We start from the raw sequence: 24,959 nt of genomic DNA, 5'->3' as shown, positions 1-24,959 counted from the left end.
TAAATGTTTGTTTTCTTTGATGATACTACGCTATCCAGTATCTCAGTCAGCTAAATGAGGTATTTCCTTGCACTGTGCATACTCTGGCTAGGTTATAGAGTTGACCACATGTATTGGTGACTTTTTTTTTGTCAGAGCTGTGCTTTGATGCAATTTCTTTTTTTTAGTGCCGTTGTCTCAAGATTATTTTAGTTAATTATTTCATTATCTTGAGAAAACAAAGCTTGTTTTCTGGCGATAATGGTCGAAAGTATCTAATTATCTTGAGAAAACTAAAAGCTGATTTCTTGAGGTAACGAGATCATTTATCACGAGAAGACAACTTTTCTCAGGATCACGGGATAATTATGGAGAACTTGAAATTGAGTGTCTGGTTCATTTGATCACACCTGATTTCAGCCTTCAGAATTGCTGTCATTACTGTCAACAGTCTCAGCAGGATCACTGAAGTGCACTCACCTGTGAAGTTGCAGCTGGGCTTGTCTTCTCCACAAATGATAAGGACTGATCTAAATGTTATCTTTAACGGCAACATTTCTGTAATTTGTGCCTGTGTTAGACCTCGACTGAAGTACAGTCTGATGTGTTGATCAATAATGCTCCTCCTAAATCTGACATTTTCAGCCAAAATCAGTTGCTGCACTTGTCAAGATGCCATCTATGCGTGCTGGCAGGCAGTTTGCAAACAAAGGAGCTCTTTTTTTTGTTAATGTTTGTGATCAGAAATGACAGGTACAATTATAAAGCACTTGATTTAGCTTTTATTTATTATTATTTCTAATAATAACAATATCAATAATAATGAGAAAACAGTTTAGGGTTAGGAGAGAGAGAGAGAGACTCTTATTTCAGTAATACCAGTTAGTAACTTTATAAAGAAAGAAAAAGACTATTTTACTAATCCACCCTCCTGTGTGGAAGAAGTACGCCTTTGTATTCCTGAGTGCTACGGTTCATAAATAGGTCAGCTATTTGATTTTCTGTTTTACAAAGGAAAAAAGGAAAACCAAGCCCCTTGGCAAGAATAGCATGCATGGCAGTAACTTCATTAAAGTGAATTTATGATGACTCACCCTCATGCATGAATCATAAATTATTAAATAGCCTAATTTTGCACGTGATCCATGATGACGAAGTTACAGAAAAAACAGAAATGCATGGCAAATATAGCATACTGTAAGTACAGAAAACACCTCAAATTTTGCAACAGCTTCATAGGAGAGCTCATGTCTTACTGAAAGGAAGGAAGCTTCTTGTAGCCTCCTTGTAGGTCGCTTTGTTATCTTAAGATAGCAAGATAAACTAACCTGGAATGGTGAGAAAATGGCATTAAGAAATAATAGCACACTTGTTTTCAGCTCCTGTAGTTTAGCCATGTTAGGCAAAATGTGATTCAAATATGAATCATTTGTCATATTTAAATATCCTCCAACAATGTCGCTTTTCTTCAGTTGTAACTGCACAGTATAAACAGTTCGTGACCACAGACTGATCCATTACAAAACGCTGCTGGCGGTATCATTGCCTTAAAAACTCAACAAAAGTTAAAGTCACTCACTAGTTTTTAAACTAAGCATATTACAGGACTCATAGTTCTTTTGCACTGTTGTTGAGCTACCTTTAAAAAGTCATTAGGAGATAAAATGTGTGTAACAAGGCACAGCAGGTGACCGCCGTCAGTGAGGGTTGATATATTTGTTAACACAAGTACAATCTATGGCATGCACCGTTTTCTTTGGCATTTTGTTCTCCCGTGCTGCACCCCCCTCCAACCACATCTTTTATTCATGAAGTCACATTTACATAGTCATTAAAATAAATGTCAGCAATCTAAGGAGCCGACTTGTTTTTCAATGAGTGTTATTACTTGAGATGTTTCCTGATGTTACATTAAAAATTGTCCTCTTGCTTCACTCCACTCCTCTCGCTCTGTTTTCTGCATTCCTGTTTCAGTACAACAGCTACATAGAATACACCAAGTCACTGCCGCTCAACCCATCGCCAGAAATTTTTGGTATGAACGCCAATGCGGATATCACCAAGGACCAAGCTGAGACACAACTGCTGTTTAACAGCATCTTGCTCACACAGGTAAATCAATCTTGACCAATTATAAAGCTGGCATTATAGTGATTAACTCTTCGTCAGGTACTATGAACAAATGCAAACATGCATATACAGTACACCTGAAGTATTCAGTCCATTGTAAAGATTTTTTTCAACTTTTGTGACCTTAACGTGGTCGAAAAATATCAGTCATGAAACGCCACTGTGGCCTGGTGTGGGCAAATGTGAAACAAAAAACAAGACTTTCAGAGCCAGCAGCCCCGAAGCGCTTCCCAAACCAATGCGCCCCCTCTTGGCCAACATCCCAGATGCTCAGTTGGAATCCCCCTTCACTCAGTTGGTAGATTTTCAAATTGTAGACAGCATGCATCACACTCTGACCCAGCAAATGCTTGACATGTAAATACACACAAAATAAATAGACTGGAGTACATGCATGAAAGCACATTTAAATAGACAGTGAACCAATTTCTCACACAAACACACACTGAATCATTGCTGTCTTTTATGGTGATCCTCTCCAGCCCTAAATGTTTTATCACTCTCCATTAAAATACTACATTAATTAAAGAGAAAAAAATCTAAATATTTCAGCTTTTTGTAGTGAGACTTCTCAAAAAACACAAATCCCTCTTACTAGGTTTTCTTATTTTGGACACTGCAGAGACACAGTGTGTCTCACAGGGACTTTGGTGCAGCTATGTGATCGCACATCATTATATCTCAGCTCTGCAGAGTTAGACGAGGTTAACCTGTTGTGGATTACATCCTAGCACTTCCTCACTTCAGTCAGTGTTTGCTGCAAAAACAAATCCAAGGGATTTCACATCAAGATGTACTTGAAGATGAAAGAAGTAAGGCTTCTCCTGCAAAGTGTAGAAGGATATTTATTTATTTGTGCATCCATTTATTTATTTTAAGATGAAAAGCACCGTCTCTCCCTTCGAAAATGTTTTACTATGCTAAAAGTTTCAATTGTCTGAAGTCCTAACTACACTGGATAAGAGTGAGTCTTTCGGCTCCGTATATACAGTAAGTTTATTTCCGACAGCATCAGACCTGAGTTGCTACAAACAGACAGAAAATTATCTCAACACGCATCGGCACTTCTAGATTTCAAGTTAAAATTAGAGCTCCGTGGAGTCTGGCATTTATTCAGATAAATTCCATTTAATAAGATTAATAATGGCTTCAGTCATGTGTGGACTTCATTAGCATCTAATACGGTCTCATCAGTCTCAATGATCGATAAACAGGGAGACACTTCAAATGGAATGAAGTAGCTATTTATCATTCTCCTACTGTAACCCCAGTGCCATCAGCCAATGATTATCCATTACCGCTGGCTAGTGACTAAGCATCATATAGGTAAATGGTGCAAGTTGGACTGAGAGAAAAGCAGAAGAATCACAGATTAGAGTGAATAATTATCAGCATGAATGATGATTGGAATAGTTGATAACAGTGTGTTGAATTACTGTGTGGGAGAAATCAGGGGGAAAATGCAGTGAAGCCTTTCATCTCATGCTGTATGATGGGATCCTAAGATTATACTTGCTAGAATTCCTCTGTGTACAGAGGGATACAAGTAGCTATAGGCTAGTCTGAGAAATCTCTACAGTACAAATTAAAAAAGGGAAGGTGAAATTAAGAGATAAGTGATAAAACTTTGATATTCTGTGTCATTCTGTGCCCTTTCAGATGCTTACTTCTAAATGAGTCTGGCACAAAGATGATGAAATATAAGCAAAGTCAAGTCAGAAGTCAAACTCTCTTAACATCAGGGTCTTTTCAGGATCAAAATAGCACCAATGCAAAAGAGTTCTTTTAAAGGGAATGTATAATTTGACAAGTCAAAGACAGCAAAAGATAATTTTCCCATAAAACGATGAGCCGTCAATCAATCCAAACCCCATGTCCTCTCTCCCCTTCTCATCAGTCGTCTTTCACTCTGTGTCTCTGATCAGTGCCGCTCTTCAGGCGGAGATGCCAAATCCTCAGATGACATGGTCTTTGATGTGGCAGCTGACATCCTGAGCAAGCTGCCTGGAGACTTTGACTTGGAGGCAGCAATGAGAAGCTTTCCTACCAGCTACAATCAGAGCATGAACACGGTGCTGGTGCAGGAGATGGGCCGTTTCAACAACCTGCTCCGCACCATCCGAGACTCCTGCATCAACATTCAGAAGGCCATAAAGGTACATACATCAAGCTGGTGGAAAGGAAGGGGGTGTATTTACAGTATCGCATTTCCACCAAGGGAAATTTTATGCCATTGATTCTTTTGGTCCACAAGAGAAATGTAAAACAGTAAATGCTGGCTATTAAGTCTTTAAACTCAACCCTGACCGAGTTCTCAGGGAGCTTTATTGTGTGAAAACTTGTAGCAGGGTATTCGGCAAAATGCACTATAATTACACTAAATTTGTTTGTTTTAGATAAACAATACGGCCAAATGATGAATAATCATCGATTTTACACTCCTGCTCAATGAAAGCAATAATTCATCAGTAGAGGCACACCTCTGCTGAATGATTACTGAGGAAATGCTGGTAATACATCCTGCAAAATCAGATACTGTAAGCATTCAGCAGAATACTCCAAATGCAATAATCTAACACACATTTTCTATTAGTTTAACAAAGAAACAGTGATTGTGAAAGTGAAAGAAAAAATCAGTGTGTTACTGTTCAGACACAGAGACACACAGATGCTTGTTAGATCATACTCTAGATAAATAGATGGATAGGAAAACTAAGAGAAAGGGTCCCTTATCTATAGCGGAGTTTAAGTAGCTGCCGGTAACTGCCACTACTCTGTAACAATTAAGCACTCAAATATATTTTAAAGTTTTAATATAATATGTTTATTTCCTCAAATTGCCACCAACAGACTTGGAAATTTGAGAGTAGTTACTTAGACCATAACATCCTCAGGCAAAATGAATACTGGCTGTTTTTCCAAAACTCTCGAGCTTCTAAAATTGTCTGTCATAAAAAAGACCATAATTAGTTTACATGAAATTGATAATACTTCAGTGATTTAGTTCAGGGTTTGTTCGTTTAAAGACCCAACAGAAAGTCGTCTGAATATGTGTATGTGAATATGTGTAACATTGCGCGCTCAATTACACCACTTTCAAAACATTAAAAAAACATGCGTGAACACTCACATGCTTCTCTTTATACTATTTAATAACCAAACACATTTCCTCTCCTTTGGAGATGTACCATTCTCATGAGAGTGGATGGGAGAGAGCATGAAAGAGTCAGGAAGGGGAATGAGCACATCATCATTCATGCTGGTATCAAAGGCCCCCTACAGAGCAATAAGAGTTCCTATTATGTGGCTGTCTGTCACCTGGTATCTCCAGAGAGAGTTCTTTTTTTCCAGTATAAATTTCTCTCATATTCAATTCAGCGTCAGAACAGCCTCACATTTTCAAGTTGTGAAAATGCTAAACATGTGTTTGTGGTGTAATATGCCTGTAAATTTGTATGTACCCGTGTGTGTGATTTGGTGTGCAGGGCCTGGTAGTGATGTCTGCAGAGCTGGAGGAGGTGGTCAGCAGCATCCTGACAGGTCGCATTCCAGCCATGTGGATGAAGAAGTCCTACCCCAGCCTCAAGCCACTGGGAAGCTACGTCAATGACTTCCTAGAACGACTCAAGTTCTTACAGGTGTCTGAACGCTCAAAATCAAATTCTAACAAGTAATTTAGATTATTCATATCTATTAAGTATGCTGTTTGAAACAAACAACCTCAAAGAAGTAGGCAGTGGGGAACAAGTACAACTGAAAGGAACACAGGAAAAAGAAGCAACAAAAGACAGTCCAAAGGTGTTCATGATGTATTTCCTACCTTTGCTCAATAAAAGATAGACCTTAATCTCTTAATCACTACTTAAGCAGAGATTAGTGCATACATATTGCCACGGTCACTGCCAGTGACAGGCGAATCAACAGTCAGCATGTAAGTGAAAAGAAAAGAACACAACAAGACTGATTAAACATTAGAAATCTGTTATGTGATCAGCTCAAACAGATTTAGCCTTACCTTACCAGAAGATGAGTATGGGGAAAAAAACAAACATTAAATGGAGCTGCACAGTGACGTAGTGGTTAGCATTTTCAGCTTGCAGCAAGAAGATCCCCGGTTCTTTCTGCATGGAGTTTGCATGTTCTCCCTGTGCATGTGTGGGTTTTCTCCGGGCACTCCGGCTTCCTCCCACAGTCCAAAAATATGCTGAGGTTAATTGGTTACTCTAAATTGTCCGTAGGTGTGAATGTGAGAGTGATTGTTTGTCTGTATATGTAGCCCTGTGACAGACTGGCGACCTGTCCGGGGTGTCCCCTGCCTTCGCCCGAGTCAGCTGGGATAGGCTCCAGCACCCCCGCGACCCCAGTGAGGATAAATCGGTGTATAGAGAATGGATGGATGTTGGCTTGTTTGTCATCTCAGAGTGACAAATGAAAAAGCTATGTATTTGTACACTGTGCCTACTATAAATAGTGAGCTGTATGGGTGCAGTGTACAAGCCTTAAGCTGTTTCATACATTAGTAACACAACAGTTCATTTCACTGTGGCAAATCACTGGAGGTAAGGGAACATACTGTATTGTGCTTCTCAGTCATGGGCAGAGTTGGCACAGAATGTACGGGCAGCCGCATGACCTACCATGTGAGTCTGTAAAGTGAGCTGCTTCATCTGACAGCTCAGTCAGTTCCCACAGCAGAAATATTCCTCCTGTTCATCTGTACTCAGTAGAGTGAAAAGAATGCTCTGCGTGTGTGTGTGTGTGTGTGTGTGTGTGTGTGTGTGTGTGTGTGTGTGTGTGTGTGTGTGTGTGTGTGTGTGTGTGTGTGTGAGAGAGAGAGAGAGAGAGAGAAAGTTATCCAACTGAAATGTCCACCCATGACTCCCCACAGGGGGAACTGAGGAGTCACGAGTTTCTTATGTGAGGTAATATACTTTTTAACAGAATATTAGGCCATTAGGAGCAAAAATTATTGATTCCTGTTGTAAAAACAATTGAGGACAAAAACATCAGTTTTATAACTGTGCCCTCAATACCTCAAAAGATGTTTTTAGTCTACCTTTACATGAGGATAGCTTTCATTAATAAAATATTGCAGTATATGGACTAACACAAAGTACAATGACATGTTTGAATTTGTTACCAGTCATTTTTACCTCCTCCTTCCAGTGTTTATGCTAAGCTAGACTTGATCTGTTTGACTGGCTTACAGATGGGAAAAAAGGAGGGTCTAACTGTAAATAACATTTATTAGGTGTGGCTTTATGAGCCCTCATACCTTAATATAAAAGTCATCATAACCTGTGCATGTATGTAACCTTGACAAACGTTCACATTATTCCCTCCATACTTTCTAAAAGAACTCTAGCTGGCATGGCTATAGATTACTGGCTACTTTAGTCCACATGCTGTGTTGGTGACCGGGAGTCAAGTCCTCCTGGAGAGAAGTGATTAACTCATTGCCAACATCTATGAATATAAATCTGTTTGTCCTGTTGTTTGCTCGCTGAGGTCCAGGGCAACACAGCTCTTTTCCAAAAAATGCCAGCCTTCTGGGAAGCCAAGAGAGTGATTATCCAAATTGGTAATTCGTAAACATATTTGTTTATAGCCATGCTACTGGTATATGGTTCAGTGAATGGCTGTGTGGTCTGGCAGCTGATCCATCATACATACTCGGATATCACAGGGGATCAAGTGAAGAATTCTATTCTGACACAATAATTGTACAATATCATATTGTACTGTTCTTGTGCCCCTGTCATGCCTGATTTTATGTCTTTGTTGTGCAGTTTGAAATATATATCATGGCTTTTCTGACACAGAATTGGCCTATAGGAGCAGACTATGCATGGCAATAAGCATGATCAGTCCATGTACAGTAAAAGCAAAGACTGTATGATATTTTATTTGACAGAAATCTGTGAATTTTCTTTTGATTATTATGGGTAGCCAAAACTCAGCCTTGTCAGCACATGTGAAAGCCAGAGGGTCCACTGTGTTTTATTCCTACATGTCATTCTCTTCTCTCTGTGTTCAGGACTGGTACGATGAGGGTACACCTGCTGTATTCTGGATATCAGGATTCTTCTTCACTCAGGCTTTCCTCACAGGCAGCCAGCAGAACTATGCCAGGAAACACACCATCCCAATTGACCTGCTCGGCTTCGACTTTGAGGTCCTGGATGAGAGACAATACAAACGGCCTCCAGAGGATGGTAGGATGCTGCCGGGGGGAGAGGAGCGTACACTGGAAGAGAGAGGGTGGTTGTAGGTTACTAGTTAAAGCAGGATATTAAGACAGCTTCTGAAAGGTTCTCATGTAATAAAAGCAGAGATAAGACATCGGGAAGATGGAGAGCACTTGTAGACGGGAATGAATCAAAAAGATGTAAAAGGGGAATGCAAAGTGAGGTTTCAAAGCAGAAAGTGAAATGAGAGGAACATAAGCCGTGGGTGCAAGAGAAGAAACAAACAGATGAAAACTGACATAAGGCTGACTGAATATCAGAGAGGCAAAGTATAAAGTGAGAAAGTAAGTTAAAGAAAAGCCTCCCTGCCTCTCATCAACATGCAGGCCTACATCAACCCCTCGCTGTGCCTTTAGCTGTGCTGTGAGATTCTCAGTCAAAGTCTCACATAAAGCCTCACCCTCAATCAGTCCCCAGCTGGGCCCCCATCACCCTAACACAGCCTATACAGCTAAGCTACAAATCTGAAGGTGTGTTTGTGCATTTGGGTGTGTGACACTGACAGGGTGCCAACAGTCAGTTATCTCTATAGTGTGCCCTTTTTCCCACCGTATTAGTGGAGGAGCTCACATGTACAAAAAGAGTGTTACGGCACAGAGGTCAGTTCAGCTTGATTCATGAAATGTCCTCTTTGCTGGAACATTCACCATCTACATGTGTTGTTGTCGCAGGTCCCCGTACGTGCAGGTTATGTACTGTTTGAAGAAGGTGGTAGGTGATTTTAATATCAGAACTAGAAAAGCACTCAGAGAGTGCAGACCTCCGCCAAGGATAGAGAGGAAAACAGGAAACCCATGCAGTAAAGGATCATGAGCTGGAATTGAACCTGCGTCTCTGACACAGTTCTGTTTACGAATCACCTTCTTAAGCAGTTGAGCTATCTGGACACCTTGTTCCAATTTGTTGGACGACATACTAACCTATGATGTTTTTGTCCTATTTTGGCCCACATACTAAAACATACTAAAAAATTCAAAGTGATCCAGAATCCAGGATCCTTTCCGGATTGCCACCAAAATGAAATCAGCTCTTCCTCTTACCATAGTCTACATCCCCTCAAAATTTCATGTGAATCTGCCCTGCCGTTTTTGAGTTATCTTGCTAACAGACAGACAGACGGACAGACGGGCACACAAACGCTGGGTGTCACATAACCTCCTTGGCGGAGGTAATAATGAGTAACCTGTCACGGATACCTCTGAAATGCGTGTCGTTTGTGTCAGGTGTTTACATCAGAGGTCTGTTCCTTGATGGGGCCCGCTGGGACAGAAAGACCAAACGTCTCGCCGAGTCCTACCCCAAAGTGCTGCATGATCCTATGCCTGTGGTGAGGAGCACAACACTGACACTGTACACACAATGCTTAAAATCATTAGAATATTTAATTTTCTCAGAAGCAGCCTTAAAAACAGTGTTGTTCATACGACAAAAGGCGGTGCCAGTCTGCCACGTGTCCTGTTGCTTTTCCTGTCATACCAAACACAAAAAAACACAGCAGCTGGTTACACATTACACTGTACTGCCACATCAGTGATGGTTCCTGAGGTGTGCCAGGTACAGTCTGTAAACATAGCACTTCCTACAGTGTTTGGACTCCATCTATAGAAAGCATGTACAAACAAAGTCAGCATCAACTACTTCAATTACAACTCTGTTAATGATGAATTTTAGAGGTGTGGATGGCTGAGATCATCCTCATTCAGTCTCTTCTCAGACCAATCACCACTTGTTTTCTTGTCACGTTCAGTCAGCATGCCTGTCGTGCACAGAGTCCTAATTTGATTAAAAAAAAGTCACAAATTTTGGGCTACACAGTAACAGTCCATGCGGACCCTCGTTGATACTTGCAGGCTGGGATGGATGACAAAATTCACATCCATGGAAAGCATGAATTGGCCTTAAGGCCCAGAATCAGGCACTGCCAAGATGGCGTCGGCTGGAGCTATCACCCTAAGCTCTGAAAACAGTACAGTCTGTACAGTACAACAAAGTGCAGCACTATGAATACCTACCAGGAGAGGCTGTCTGAAAATGTGCACTGCTGTCACCGTATTTAAATGATAAAGACTGCGATACAGTGTGAGTGGATTAAAGCCTTGGAGCCTGACTCACGCACATCCAAATTCACATCCCCTCTTCTCGGTTGAATTCTTGTCGACGTATCACTTGCAGGGAGGTGTCGTGCATATCAAATGAAAGTACACGACTTGACCTTTCCAGCAATGTTAGCTGCTTACCTGTCAGACAGAGTGTTGGTGCTAAAATAAATGATATTGAATTTACATCTGATTTAATCATTGTGACAGCCTGCATACAACTCTGTCCGTTCCACAACCATTACTCTAGTTTGAATTGCTTTTGAACATCACTGCATAGGATGTTAATACCTCGTTATGTTCAAATATTTGCCATGCAATTGCTGCATGTTATCGCCTCATTGCAAGAAAGAGCACGGCTGGATTTTTGTAATTGTACTTGCATATTTTGGCGTTCTAAAGTAATAACATTATGAAGGCAGATCAGTGCTCTGTAAAGTCAGATCTTTATTCATTTCTTCAGCCATCTCCACAGTCCTGCTTCTTAGTTCAATAAGTCACGAAGTCATTTTCTAATCTATCGTTTTATATTGTGTGCCTACTGCATGTCAAAATACACAGCAGAACTAACTCATTCTGATGATACAAATTGTTTCTCTGTGTGCCAAATTAATTGTGCTTCGAGCTTGCAGCAAATTCTGATTCTATGCACTGGAGGGCCTGAGGCAAAGATGCAATTAGAGGCCCCATGTTTGTGGGGTTCTAAGTCATACAATATCCCACCATCGTGGTTCTAATACTGTCATTTCCAGACAACCTCCTCTACACAGGTAAAAGAACGTATCTCTACTGCCAACCTTAATGATTAGACACGTGTAAAAACCCAACAGTTTCATCATACGCAATATTCTTCCCTAATAAAAAGGCTAAATTAAAAAAAATCTACAAGTATTGTTTCATCAAATGATGGAGTACCAGAATAGCGTAGAGTGCTCTGAATAAAACAAGATGCAGGATGAAAGGTTAGCACTCATAATGACCGATGAGCGTAGCTTTGGACTTAGTGGATCCAAAATTGGAATTGGTGCATTTCGAATCACAGTTTTGAACACAGAACTGATTCTTTAGCAGAGAAAAATATGGGTTTACACTTCTTAACTATTACTACGACCTGCTTTAAGATTTGACACCTGAATGTGGGCTCTATTAAGCCTTAGTGTAAGATAAATTTGTAGTGTATAGCAAAAATCACTGCAGGCGGCAAGTCAAAAAAAACCTTGTTGCATAACATATTCTTACATAAAGTTTGAGGGGAGGCGGTTTATTGATTCCGCTCCCTGAATCCCACTGGGTGTCAGAAAAGAGGGAAGATCATATCTTTCCTCATAGCAGATTATGAAAATGGGGTAGATTCCATAGTTATTTGGCATGTAAACCCCTATGAGGTAGCTGTTTTTTTCTCTTGCTAACCAGAGACCAATACAACAAGAAAGCGAACAACAACCTCAGTACTGTAGCTGCAGCTTCACCCAGGAGGATGTTCACAGCTCCTTGTTCTCTGGACTCGACACAGCCGCAGCTTCAGCACTATTTTACATTCTGCCTGCAGGATGCCTGTCTCCTTTGCTTCCCATCCTTTTATTAATTAACAGAGCTTGATGTGGTGTATGAAAGTAGACTGACAGAGTGATGGAAACAAGTGCCAGTGGCTGAGAGTGGCGACTGATCAAGTTTTCCTTCTCTCTTTGTTTTTTTATTCTTTCCCCCTCTCTGTTCTCTCTTCTTCACAATGCTTTCAGTGACTATGAATAATGCACAAGACTGACTTTTTAAATATTCAGACATTTCAGGGCAAGTTATTAACAGAATCAGTTTTTGACAAGAGCGGAACTTAATTAAAAATGTGTTTATTATTTGTGAGGGGAAAAAAACAACGGCGGCTGCGGTCCCTGGCTTTGAAATGCAAATCTTCACTGAGGCGCCCGTTATGGAACTCGATGAGTAGTTTTCAGGCTGTGACTCAACAAACTGTTCTTGTTTTTTCGTTTTAAAGATGTTTTTTTGAGTGGCCCAGTTTATCCCTTTTGCATAACCAAGACTGCTAAACAGCCCAAGGGGCCTTTTCCTTGTTAATGCCATTGTTTTATAAGTTTTTGTCCCCAAAGTTCCAATTTGTAAGTTAATGTTTGGATAACAAATCGAGATCCAGGTTAGTTTCCACGGTGGCACATGTTGGTCGCCCCGTCCTTCCCTTTGAACCTTTGATCTTTACACCCACCCCACTCTTTAGGCATTTATCCTGCAATCGGGACTGTTCACTTTTGATGCACTTCAGTACAGGCGTACCAAATTCAACAAGCCAGTTTAATTACTCAACCAGTCAAACACTTAAAGAAGAAAACAATTCCCTTATAAGTGTCTGGCTACTCATGACAGAGTGTACATCATCATTAAATTTTCAGATCACATCCTTTGACCCAGTAGCTCCCTGCTCGCCCCTCTGTAACGTCTCTGTTTCTCCATACGTCTCTCTCTCTGTCAGATGTGGTTGAAGCCCATGAAGCGACAGGACATTTCCAAGAGGATGTGCTATGTGGCGCCTGTCTACAAGACAAGCGAGCGGCGTGGCACTCTGTCCACCACTGGACACTCCACCAATTACGTCTTCGCCATGACACTCAACTCCGACATTCCTGCTGAGCACTGGATCAGACGAGGTGTTGCACTGCTGTGTCAGCTCAGCTCTTAAGTCTCTGGTTTGTTTTACCCCTGAGCCCATTTTATATTCTAGCATTTATTAAAAAGAAAACACACACACAAAGGCTCTTTGGCCTTTTTATGCAGTACATCAGGAAGCCACATTGGTAGATACTGATAATAGTCTGACAGCTCTTCGTAGTACGCTGCAGTAACTCAGCTGCAGCTCCTGTGTTTGGTTTGTAAGTTGATGCATCTTTTGGTGAGCTTTCTTATTTATTTACATATCAGCTTCACCAAACCTCCTGATCTGGGAACGCAAACAGAAACAGGAGACGAGTGAAGAGAGGAGTAATGGGAGTGTCTCTGTTAGAAGTGTTATGCTGTTGTGGTTTTGCAGCTGCACACCAGTTGTTTCAGTAAGATCATCAGAAAACAGGAGTCCAGGATCTTTTCAGAGTTTATTTTCCTTCCATAATGGAGAGAATGCACAGACAGGCAAACAGCAAGGATGTCACATTTTGAATTTTATATCCAGATTACTAAACAAATACACAGATGACAAAGCAAAAATGATCATGGGCTGTTTTTGCCCAATAAACGGTGAGGAAAGTTTGTCTTTGGGGCATAGTGTCAGAAGTGTCATTAACTCTTACTGAACACTCAACAGGGCAGTTTGGATTTCAGTTAAACAAGTAATGCAGGAGACATGATTCCAAAAAAATTATTTTAAACATTCAGTATTTATATTGTATGAAACGACTGAATAAATGTGTATTCATATTTAAAGGAGGACAAATGATGAGCTTCATTTGATGGAAAAATACATTCAGGTCCCGGTGCGCTAGCATTAAAAATGAACCTAAGATGGAAAAATAAAATGTCTGCAAAAAGATACAGCATACAGACGACAAGTTGTGCTCTCTCACATCAGCATAATTTGCCTTAAAGGCTCGAACCAGTTACACTACACCCCAAAGAACTTCCTGCAATCTTCACACAGTTAATTTAAAAAGTAACAAAGGTCATCAATAGTTTAACTTTGCAGTACAAAGAATGAAAAAAACTTTACACTCAACACGATGTCTGTACCGTTTTACTCATGCTTCATGCATGATTCAGTCAGATCAATGACGAGTTGACTGACGATGGTTCACAGCCAGTTAAGACAGACGATGGATGTCACACAGTGACTGGATAAATGAAGGCACACTTTATTTGGTGTGCTCTAGCAGCTGAAGCTAGGTAAGGTAGCTTAGCATGTGTGCCGCAAAACAGCCAATGGAATGTCGGGGTGGGGGCGAGAGGGGAGGAGGAGGGGTGGTGTCAAGCACCAGCCACTGTAAAACCAGTCAACAGAGTGACTCTAATATACACCCCCAGAAAGACATAGGAATGCCTGTAAAACCTATTCACAAAAAATAATCTTTGTCCGATGTTTTGCTAATTATGCTAAGGGAGCTTTAGAAAGCAGACAGTTTATAGTTCTGCTGGGACATTAAGTGGACTGATTTTGCTTAGTCTGTCTCCGATTGTCAAGAAGTGAATTCATTCTTTGACAAATGTACTATAAAAACAATTAGCAGGAAAAATAATGTGTTATTTCAATAACTACTGACACTACACAGACTTTATATAAAAAAGAAATCTGCACTAACTGTGACCACTGAACATTCTACTGTAATTAAATGTCCATTGCAAGGGGTCCGGTTGGAAAAGCACCTTTTAGGAACTCAAAGAGGCACCCTCTGGAAATCTAGTAAACTACAACACTTTTGATGACAAGTAGAACTAGTTCACATTTTGAAGTTCACAAAGAAAAGCAAAATAAAAAGGCCTAACAGGAATATGTCTCATTTGGCTACAGATTGTCAAACCCTTTACAAAAAAATAAGAAATTGGTCAGACATTTGTTATGTTCATTTACTAAACCAACAAAACAAAACACTGATTACTGTAAATGCTGATTTGTAAAGACTTTGGCAGCTTTGTCAGCAGCAGTTACCACTATGCAGGTACCAAAAGCTGTGATTAGATGATAAAACATAACTTCGAAGGAATAACTGCAGAAAACTACAGAAAAAAAAATGGGCCATTCAGGAAATTTACTACAAACAGTTGGGGGAACACTTTTCTATTTTGACACTGCAGCTTAGAGGCCGTTAATATTCTGCAGGTGAAGCAACACGAGTTAAAGAGTGTATTCCAGATGTAGCAGCTAACATCTCTTTAAGGACACTGTGACGGTGTGTGGTGTAGCTATGGAGCTGCTCCAGTGGCCGGGGCTTGGCACAGAGACGTTTGATACACAGCCTGATGACATCAAAGGGCGGTGATGGATGGCAGGTGGAACACACACCACAGATGTACGCGGTATGGATGAGGAGACACAGTACAGAGCGGATGAGAGACGAGGAAGGGGGAGGACGACGACAACACATTAACAACAGGTGATGATGGATAGGCGGCGAGCTGCTGGGCCGTGATAGCTGCCTCTCTGCAGGAACACACACCCTGCACCGCCTTGCTATCTACAGCTCTTTTTTTAAGGTGGAGTTTCAGAGGAGAGGAGGTGCTTCCTGCTTTGGGCCACAGCCTTTTGCTCTTCTGTCATTCAGCCTCTTTTGCTTCCCAGGGAGCAGACAGATTGGAGCTGACAGAGGAGAGGCGATGGAGGAGCAGAGTGTAAACATCGCTAGCAGAATCATGGGATATGCATAAGCTACTGCTGCATGTTTTGGAATGGAGGCACGGGCCATGAACGAGACTCACATTGCATGCAAGACTGGCCCGTTACATCGCAAACAAAGCATGTTAAGGCCAAGAAGAACAACACTGATACATCCAGCTCTCCCCTCCCTCGCTTCCTCTCTCCTCCTCTACTAAAAGTCAAAATTGAAAACAATGCGGTCTTCGAAGATGGCGATGAGCAGCATGATGCCGAACCCGGTCAGCATGCCCAGGTTCTGCAGGATAAAGTGTCCCAGCTGGCAGCGCTTGTGGTCCTCGCTGTCCCCATGTAGCATTTCTGGCAGCTATGAAAGACACAAAGTAACCGGTTGGGATCAGAGACAGACTTTTTGGAATTAGCAATGCAGATCAGGAAGCAGCGAGGAGAGGACCAACGGCCCGAGTGGGAGAGGAGACGGTGAAAGTTAAGCTGATGCTGTTGGGGGACAATTATCACTTTGGGGCTGTCGAGTGCACCGTGCCAACTCACCATATCCACCAGAGCCACATAAAGGAACATGCCAGCTGTGATGGCGAAGATCCAGCTGGTGACATTGTGCGTGTACTGGCCCACAGCTGTGCCAATCACCATGCCAACGTAGGCCATGAGGGCGGACAGCAGATTGTAGACGATGGCCTGCTTCACCGACATCCCGGCTTTCAGCAGCACTGCAAAGTCACCTGTCAGCCAGAAGACACACTCATTTAAACAGCATTACTACAATTCCCAACACACACATCCTAACATCGCGCTGCTGTGGTAGGAATGAATCTGTTTCTGAAAGGTGAAAGCAATGGAAATGCTGCCGCAGTGACACCGGAACGTCCAAGTTCTGTTTACAGTTTGCAAACTGACATGCACTCCGCAGCATATAAACTCCTCGGTGAAAAAGCATGGCACATGTCATGCTGTGTTTTGGAATTTTTGTATTTCTCCACTCTATTTTGTGTCTGCCTTCAGTGATGATGTGAACCTGTTCTAAACAAACTCCCTCCACACATCCCCGCTACTGTGTGTCTCCACGAAGGTGAAAAACAGAGCTGCACTTTCTAAGAAATGTATCTTTAACTCCCCTCTGATGCACTTATGATTACATATGCATGCCGTAGCCTCTCTACCCTCTTCAATCATTGCCGGGCCAAATGCGGGGAGAGGCCCAAGTCTCAGCGGAAACGCCCTGGATTTGGAGAGAGAGATGATTACTGAGAAGGGGGGTGGCCTACATTTCCTGCGCCGTGTAACAAGCGGCCTCTTTTCCTCACTAATTACCACAATGAATATATTACCACTCTGCTCTCATCCATCAATCAAGTGCAGAAAAAAGCGGGGAGAAGTTAAAGGGAGACCGTCTGCACACACCTCACTTCAATGGCATTTTTTTCCCCCGCTCTTCGACTTATCCTGGCGTTATCCTGCCTCCCTGGTTCCAATCCGTCAGACACTCAGACACGCCTGCCGCCGCCTCATCTACCGCAATTAACACACCCATCACTGCCAATTAGCTTCACTCTGGGTGGTTAAAGAACCCTCATAATCATCATCTTTTTCCATCCAGCTGCCAGTCAGGGGACGGCTTTTGTGTTCAGGAGGAGCTGAGAGGTGCACTTGTCAAACTGCTGGGTTTGTCTGACAAGCAGCCCGATGGGGGTGAGTATGCGACAGCAAGTGCTGCTGAAGCATGGGGTGCACAATCAACAGGAAATGTGAAATTACACAGGGACAAAGAGACTTATCTTGCATATCTTCACATGCCCGCTTGAGACAGGACTTGGTGCTGCAGTTAGCCATCTGGAAACTCAAGAACGAATGAGTAAAAATAGCAATAATGGAAAAAGACTTGGACATGAATCGAAGCAGGGGACCATCTTGTTCTGTATGATGATGCTGACAGGCACAGCCAACAACTGCAAGAGTTTTTAGCACAGCTACAAATGACAGAGTTTGAAGCAGCATTGGTTCAACCCAAATGTGTTCTATGTTCCTTTTCAATCCACAGTTCCTTATTTTACCCCTAATTACAACAATAAGAGAAGGACAGACCCTGTTGATCCACACATAGAGGAAGCAGCCAGACAAACCCAGGCTATTATTCACTGCTTCTACCACTGTGGTAATTGACACAACTCTATTCATCAAGCACACAAAAGACGCAATGAAACTGCACCAGGATCAGACACATCATCAGTACTGATCTGCTGTGGATGGGGCCCATTGTCTGTTTTTCGCCCGATCTCACCACCTCTTCCTCTCACTATAAACAAACAGGCAGAGGGGAGCAGAAAAAAGTACAACTCTGAACAAAACTGTTCACTGTCGCTGAATCAAACTGAATCAAAGGGGCCCTCAGAGAGGACAGACTGAATGCAAATGAGAGCACCGGCAGCTGTACCGTCTTCCAGTCTGACTGTATTGAACAACGTGCGCCAGGCACACTACATCATCTTTACTGACAGACAATGACAAGTCATCTCGCTGCTGTCAGACAAAAGCCATTAATTTGGAAAAAAGTGCATTTTTTTCTGGAGTGAAGAGAAGAGTGATGACTATTGACAGTGCTGGGTTTTTAACAAGTTTCAGGGGACAGAGACCAGCTCTGATTAAAGTTTCAGTTCAAGAAAGACAAGAGCTGCTTTGCATGAGGGCAATGATTTAGCCACTGATTATCATTATGCGCAAAGCCTTCACAAAACACCTTTGTTGAACTTGTTGAATAAATCAAGTGTGCAGAGTCTCTAGTGTGTAATGAATAAGTGACTTGTTTTTGCTGTTTTTTTATACTTTCTCTTTGCTAACTTACCAAGTTCATGAGGTAATTCGTGGCAGAAAACAGCCACTGATGTACTGATGCCACCTGTCATGTTTGCACTGAATGCTGCGCCTGTGGAGACAAGTTCAAAGTGTCAGAGAGAAAACCTGGAGTTAGAGGAGAGGACAGACACCCCTCTCTCAAAAGGCAGATGCTGTGTTTTTTTTTTTTTCATTTTCGTATATGAGGAAAAAAATCACTCTCATTGTTGATGATAGGCCATTCATCATTTGTAAGCACCTCACTGGATTAATTTTTTTTCTAGAGATCATTATTGTCCTTTTTAAAACTGTACTGTCTCTCATTATCAAATGCAAGATTCAAGTTTCATGAAGTAACCTTTGAAACAATGACAAACAGGATCTAGAAACAGTTTGCTGCCTAGAAGGTAAAACGTTACAGTATGGTTTGGAAAACTGACTCGTATATGTAAATATCATTTAAAGGTCCCCTTAGTTAAAAATATTTTTTATTGTTTTACTTTTATTGTCTTACTCTTGCTGTTGGTTGCAAGAGACGACACAAGAGTCTTTATGCACCCTCAGCATTTGAGGAACTGAAGATCCAGTGGATTTAATGGCAATATCCTCACAACAATAGCAAAATCTTTCGTGTTGCTGTGATGTTTGGCTAGTGTGGCTAATGTGGCTATCATCACCATGAGCTTTGATCATATGTCTAAAGGTCAGTGTTTTGTGGAAATTGTAAACATAGAGGACATTCAGAGATGGTGGAAACTTTAAGGCTGATTTGGAACCAATAAACAAGGACTGCTAGCCAATTCACAATAAAATTGTTCTCATTTGCATATATTTTTGTTGCTAGATAACAGAACAAGTGCAACTGCAACGGAAATGCTGCCTATTGAGATTACATGTGACTCAGCAGTCGCTTCAGAGCCATTTGTAAGGTGCTGCGTAGCACTGTCGTTTTTATAACCAGATTGTTGTTTGGCACATGCATTAAAACAGCTGTCCTGTACATTTAGTGACACTCCCATGCAAAATGATCGCCCCAAGAGAAAATTAGAAGCAACAGAACCTCTGTCCTGTTTTTACTCTGCATTTTTGCACTGTCTGTTTTTATTAGTTTATTCTTGTTCTGCCTTTATACATTTTCTCCTTTGAAGCTGCTGTAATGGTGAACTTTCTCCACTGGGGGATCAATAAAATTTATCTTATCTTAACAATGTGCATCTGCTGCTGTGCAGTCAACTGTTTTGCTGTGAGCTTGGAATCACAGATGTAGAGAGTGTCTTCTTCCTGAAGGGGGCGTGGACAGCAGGGGCTCAGCTGTTTTTAGAGCTACAGACATTTATCAGACCCTTTGGAGCAGGGCTAAAGCTAGAGGTTATACAGTTATGGTAGAATAAATTATCTTTGCGGTATTTGAGTTGACACATCCTGAAGACCTCTGTGACTGTCAGTACTTTGCTTAAAAGTGTCACAATATGGGACCTGAATGGTGGAGTTTGGAAAATTGTGGGGAATGTTAACATTACAAGACATTTAAAAAATCATACATTCATGGAGTTTAAAGGTTACTCCTTTCCATTTTTGAGTGATTGAAATTCTATATTTCTTCCACATGAAAACAACTGAATCATTTCCATTAGCAAGTTTGCACATGAACTCCTGCAGGGTTTTCCTGGTTTATAGACCTGCAGTGGAGACAGAGGAGTTACAAACTCTAAATGTGTTACCTATGGCGAGGCCGTCACTGAAGTTATGCATGCCGTCTCCCATGATGACCATCCAGGCAATGCTGGCTATGCCTGCATCCTTCATCTCCTGGTCTGAGTGGCAGTTTCCTCCATGAGAGTGACCGTGTCCGTGCGAGTGTCTGTGTCCATGACCGTGCTGCTTAGCTTTGCGACCATTCTCCCTGGTGGGTGACTGTTGGTCTTGTTGGGGGTTTGTGGGTGCCAGCGGTGTCTTGGTAGTGGGAGAGTCTGGTGTCTGGAGCTCTGTGAGCTGTGTGTCATTGTGACCATTGTCGCAGGAGATGGCTGTGCTGTCAGGATCTGGACAAGAAAAGAAATGTTACTGTGACAGAAACAGACAATAAAGCCATGGGTCATAACCTGCTGTAAAGATTTCATGACTGAACACTTCTTACCTTCAGTGAGTGGCTTCAGGTGCAGCCACTCTGCATCTGAGCGTCGATTTAACATGTGATCTGACAACTTCCTGCCGATCTTGCCCTCCTCATTCACCTTCTTCATGCCCTGTGAGCAATGGAACAACTTTATGCTCCGTCCACTGACTTTCATTACATATCAGGAATTTCTTGTATTTTGTGACCTCAAAACAGTCCAAACTCAAGGAATACAGCAGGCACAATGAAACGTTGAAGAAAATAATTTTGGAACTGCAATGTTCGGCTTAATAGACAACCTACAGTCAGGTCACGTTTATCTTACCCTTTGGTCTTTGTAGTGCTTAAACATGCCGATGCAGTGTTCAATGATGAAGAGGAGATAGATGCCAGCCAACGCTGTTAGCCCCTTCCACACCCCATCAAATTCTGTTGCCAGATCTGTGTTGTGGCTGGTCCCTTGTTCGCTGTGGTCGTGCTGCCCTTGTGACTGGATGTAGGAAGAGGGACAGAGGATGAGTGAGATACGGATGAGGATCACATATTCATGACTACATAAATTTTACCACTTTTGTACCACTGTGAGAAAGAACACTGAAGAAACGAGCCATGTGGGTGAAGCAGAGGAAATAGTATGACTGTGATTGCACACAAAGTTGATGAGCAATATGATTCACTGGAAACTGGTCAGTGAAAGAGAACTTGAAAGTTTTAGCATCATTAAAAAGAACTAGGTCATTGCTCATTACCGGCCATCACAAGTTTCCCAAATGACAAATGTGGCACTTATGTAAGGAGTATTTAGTAATCTTTATTACTCACAAACTTCACACTGAAAAAAGAAACATTCTATACGTGGAGTAGCTTTCTTCTTGTTCCTACAATGATGCTATGCCTAGATGTTTAAGCTGCTAAATTTGGGTCCAAGGTTTCTGGTCTAGATACTTCAAGATCAGAGGTCCTGCTGCTAACAGACAGCAGGACTTTGGTGTTAAGTGTGATAACTTCTGAGAATGAAGCAATTTGGTTTTCCTCAGAAGACTGGAAGTTTCCTGAGTCTTATGAAACCTCTAGTCTCCAGGAGATTAGACTTGGCTCTCCTCACTTGACAAATGTGGGGATCTCTCTCCTCTTTGACTTTATTAAACGTCTGTGGCCTTCACACAGCAGCAGGATCGACATGTGTACGGAGCCATAATTCTGACAGTAAGATTTGGCATTGAAAAATGTTGAATTGAAAGCTAAAATACAAACATTGAAGTTTCAATCTTACTGGCAGTGTTTTCACATGAGGGTCGGGGGCTAGGGGGGGCGGGGCTTATCGCGCAAGAACGCGCTTCTTGGTTTTGAGGAAAGGGGACAGGAGCAGATTGCCCTGCTCTGGCTAACGCCATTTTCGTTTGACCAAGCATGGATCAGAGTTCACCTCAGGGGCGGATTGAACGTTATGTCATTCGGTCGTTTGACCGAAGGGCCGGTACGCTGGTATTTATTTAATAATTTTGATTATTGGGCATCCGACGCCCGTATAGCTCATAGGGTTAAGCAGGCGACCCATGTATAAGGGCTGGAATCCGACGCAGCGGCTTGGCTTCGATTCCTGCCTGCGGCCCTTTGCTGCATGTCATCCCCCTACTTTTCTCCCCATCTCCTGTCCCTCTTCACTGTGACTATCACAATATAAAGGCAAAAAAAAAAATTATTTTTATTTGTTAACCCGTTAAACTTCAGTGTACCGCCGGCGGTACACTTACTAATTTGCATAGGAATTTCAAGAATGTCCGAAGGCTGCAAACGCGATTATACAAACACTATACGCCGATGGAAAGCTTAGATTCTCATGAATCCGCCGGTATAAACCACTTTCAGATGTGATTACCACAGCGGGTAATATAAACACATTTGTCCGACAAACAACGAATATCCATCCATCCGTTCTCTATGCACGGCTTCAACGTACACAGCGCGACTCGCATTTCCGGATTCATTATTACACACAGATGAAAATATTCCACAAAAAACGGCCATAATCCAACCTTGGACATCCAAACGACACAAGCCAGTAAAATATTTTGTCCAAAACATGTCTTGAAGTCGGAATATAATCCACGAATCGGTCGTTTTCAAGGAAATGCACCTCGCAATGCGCGTCCAATATTCCCTGTATTTCTCGTCATATTTTTTATTTACAAATAGAATATTAGCGATTTTTTGTACTGAAAATGGCTGGAATTGGCTGCAGCTTAAGCTGCCAAAATATTCAAATGTGTTTTATATTCTTCCATCTGCATATTATATTTATTTCCCGATGGTCTTAATGCGTGTTTCACAGGTAAAATGTTTGAAAAAGGATTTTTTATGGTCTGAATTGTAATCAACTCTATGAGCTGGGTTTGAGTCGATTGCACAGGTGGGCTGGTCTGGTTCAAAAAGTCCCGGGCCGAATTTGACTCCCAATCCGGCCCTGGGACTTCGAAAATGCCAGTAAGTCTGTTTCTCTTTGTACGTATTAGTATATAATATTTTTCCACACAGAACCTCGTGGCGTTAAAACCACTTTAGGCTTCATATTATGCTAATTTAGCAAACGTGCTAACGTTCTCTAAGCTAGCTAATGTAAAAGGGTTTTGACTTGTATCTACAGACACATTTCCACTTACAGGAGGGATTCTTCATCAACTTAAATATTACTATTATTATTCAATATTATTTATTAAATAACTTAAATATTATTTTGCCACAATTTGCCCCTCCAGAAAAAACGCAGGTAAAAATCCTTGATTCTGCTAGTAAAAAACCTTGATTCTGCGGACTAAATCCTTGATTATGCATTAGCTAGCTTAGAGAACGTTAGCACGTTTGCTAAATTAGCATAATACGAAGCTTAAAGTGGTTTTAACGCCACAAGGTTCTGTGTGGAAAAATATTATATACTAATACGTACAAAGAGAAACAGACTTACTGGTGTTTTCGAAGTCCCAGGTCCAGGTGAACTCTGATCCATGCTTGGTCAAACGAAAATGGCGTTAGCCAGCACAGGGCAATCTCCTCCTGTCCCCTTTCCTCAAAACCAAGAAGCCCGTTCTCGCGCTATAAACTTTTTTGTCTTTTTAGACAGTCAGATGAAGTTAGTTGAAACTGGAGTAGGTTTCTGGTTCAGCATTAAAAACTGATGTTTAACCGGCAGCAACATTTTATTCTAGTATCAGTGAGATTGTTATTCTGAACAATCCACAGAATACAACGTATACAGTTTCCACTAAGGAAACAGTCCCTATCAACAAAGTGGTCTGTCCCTCCCTCCCATGATACCTGCTGAAACTAAATTTTATAAGCATTTGTAATTGTAGGCTTTATAGCAGCTTTGTTGTGTGGAATTGCATTAGACTGTACAGGTACATCTGACAAAGTTGCCTGTAGTGTAGCACGCAAGTGTTGGATACGATACACCACAATGGGTTTAAACTGCTGCAAGCAATTCCACCTTGGAAACAGCTGAACTGTCGGATGTGTAGCAGAACATTATTTACTGCCAGATCCTGACTGATCCTGTGTTCATGAAGTAATAGCTGCTCTGCCACGCACACAAACGCAGACATCAGTCTTAATTTAAAGAGGAACTTATTGTTCCTGCTGCTGTGTGATGCTGCAGGTACTTATTAAAGTTGAAGAAAAGATTCTGACACTTAGCCAGCTGTGGGAAACAAAGAGGATGTCAGCAGGTACACAATTACATACAGTGACACTTGAAAAACACCACTGTAACATTCAGACATTAATCTGAGCTGCTTCAGACCTGCTGAAGTCACAATAATAGCTGTATTTTGCCAGATATGTCATCATGTTACCTAATAGATACCCATGGTTTGGGACACAAGCTGGGACCAGACCTACTCCAGCTGTGTCACCTGAGTGAGTGTGATGCTGAAAGACCCAAAACACCCAAAGACTCAGAATAAAAAAACATCAATGATGATATGTGCGGGTGCATCACGATGATGTTAAAAGAAACGTAAACTGGCAAGCTGAGGCTTTTGAACTCTGCAGTTTTCAGTTTCATTTTTTTCTGTGTAGAAATATGAAGAAAATCCTGAAACACTGGAAAGTGATTCACTCTGTGTAAGAAGAACTGTACTGCCTGTAACACATCCATAGGCTGTATTTGTCCTGTAACATGCAACACTCTCCCCTTGGCTCCAACGCGCCATGCTAAGTCCCTCTCTGTTACATTAGTT

General features: G+C 41.7%; 2 protein-coding genes across 3 annotated transcripts in view; one reads left to right on the top strand and one right to left on the bottom strand.

The window, feature by feature from the left end:
- LOC110956356 (dynein, axonemal, heavy chain 7) overlaps positions 1–13,879 on the top strand; it is an 86,376-nt gene extending 72,497 nt beyond the window's left edge. The window contains 6 exon segments of the mRNA XM_022201760.2: positions 1,954–2,091; positions 4,035–4,265; positions 5,595–5,747; positions 8,147–8,324; positions 9,581–9,684; positions 12,936–13,879. Of these exon segments, the coding sequence (XP_022057452.2) occupies positions 1,954–2,091; positions 4,035–4,265; positions 5,595–5,747; positions 8,147–8,324; positions 9,581–9,684; positions 12,936–13,142 (1,011 nt within the window). The 3' untranslated portion in view covers positions 13,143–13,879.
- slc39a10 (solute carrier family 39 member 10) overlaps positions 13,539–24,959 on the bottom strand; it is a 34,756-nt gene continuing 23,335 nt past the window's right edge. For both annotated transcript variants that reach the window (XM_051959144.1, XM_051959145.1), the window contains exons 6-11: positions 21,050–21,214; positions 20,746–20,854; positions 20,330–20,650; positions 18,619–18,699; positions 16,311–16,501; positions 13,539–16,125 (exon numbers count right to left, since the gene is read on the bottom strand). In XM_051959144.1, the coding sequence (XP_051815104.1) occupies positions 15,973–16,125; positions 16,311–16,501; positions 18,619–18,699; positions 20,330–20,650; positions 20,746–20,854; positions 21,050–21,214 (1,020 nt within the window). In that variant the 3' untranslated portion in view covers positions 13,539–15,972. The remainder of the gene's footprint in view (positions 16,126–16,310; positions 16,502–18,618; positions 18,700–20,329; positions 20,651–20,745; positions 20,855–21,049; positions 21,215–24,959) is intronic.

Source organism: Acanthochromis polyacanthus, chromosome 14 (genome assembly GCF_021347895.1).
Source record: "Acanthochromis polyacanthus isolate Apoly-LR-REF ecotype Palm Island chromosome 14, KAUST_Apoly_ChrSc, whole genome shotgun sequence".
NCBI lineage: Eukaryota > Metazoa > Chordata > Actinopteri > Pomacentridae > Acanthochromis > Acanthochromis polyacanthus.
The sequence above is the reverse complement of the archived record's forward strand: the minus strand, read 5'-3'. Positions and strand labels throughout refer to the sequence as shown.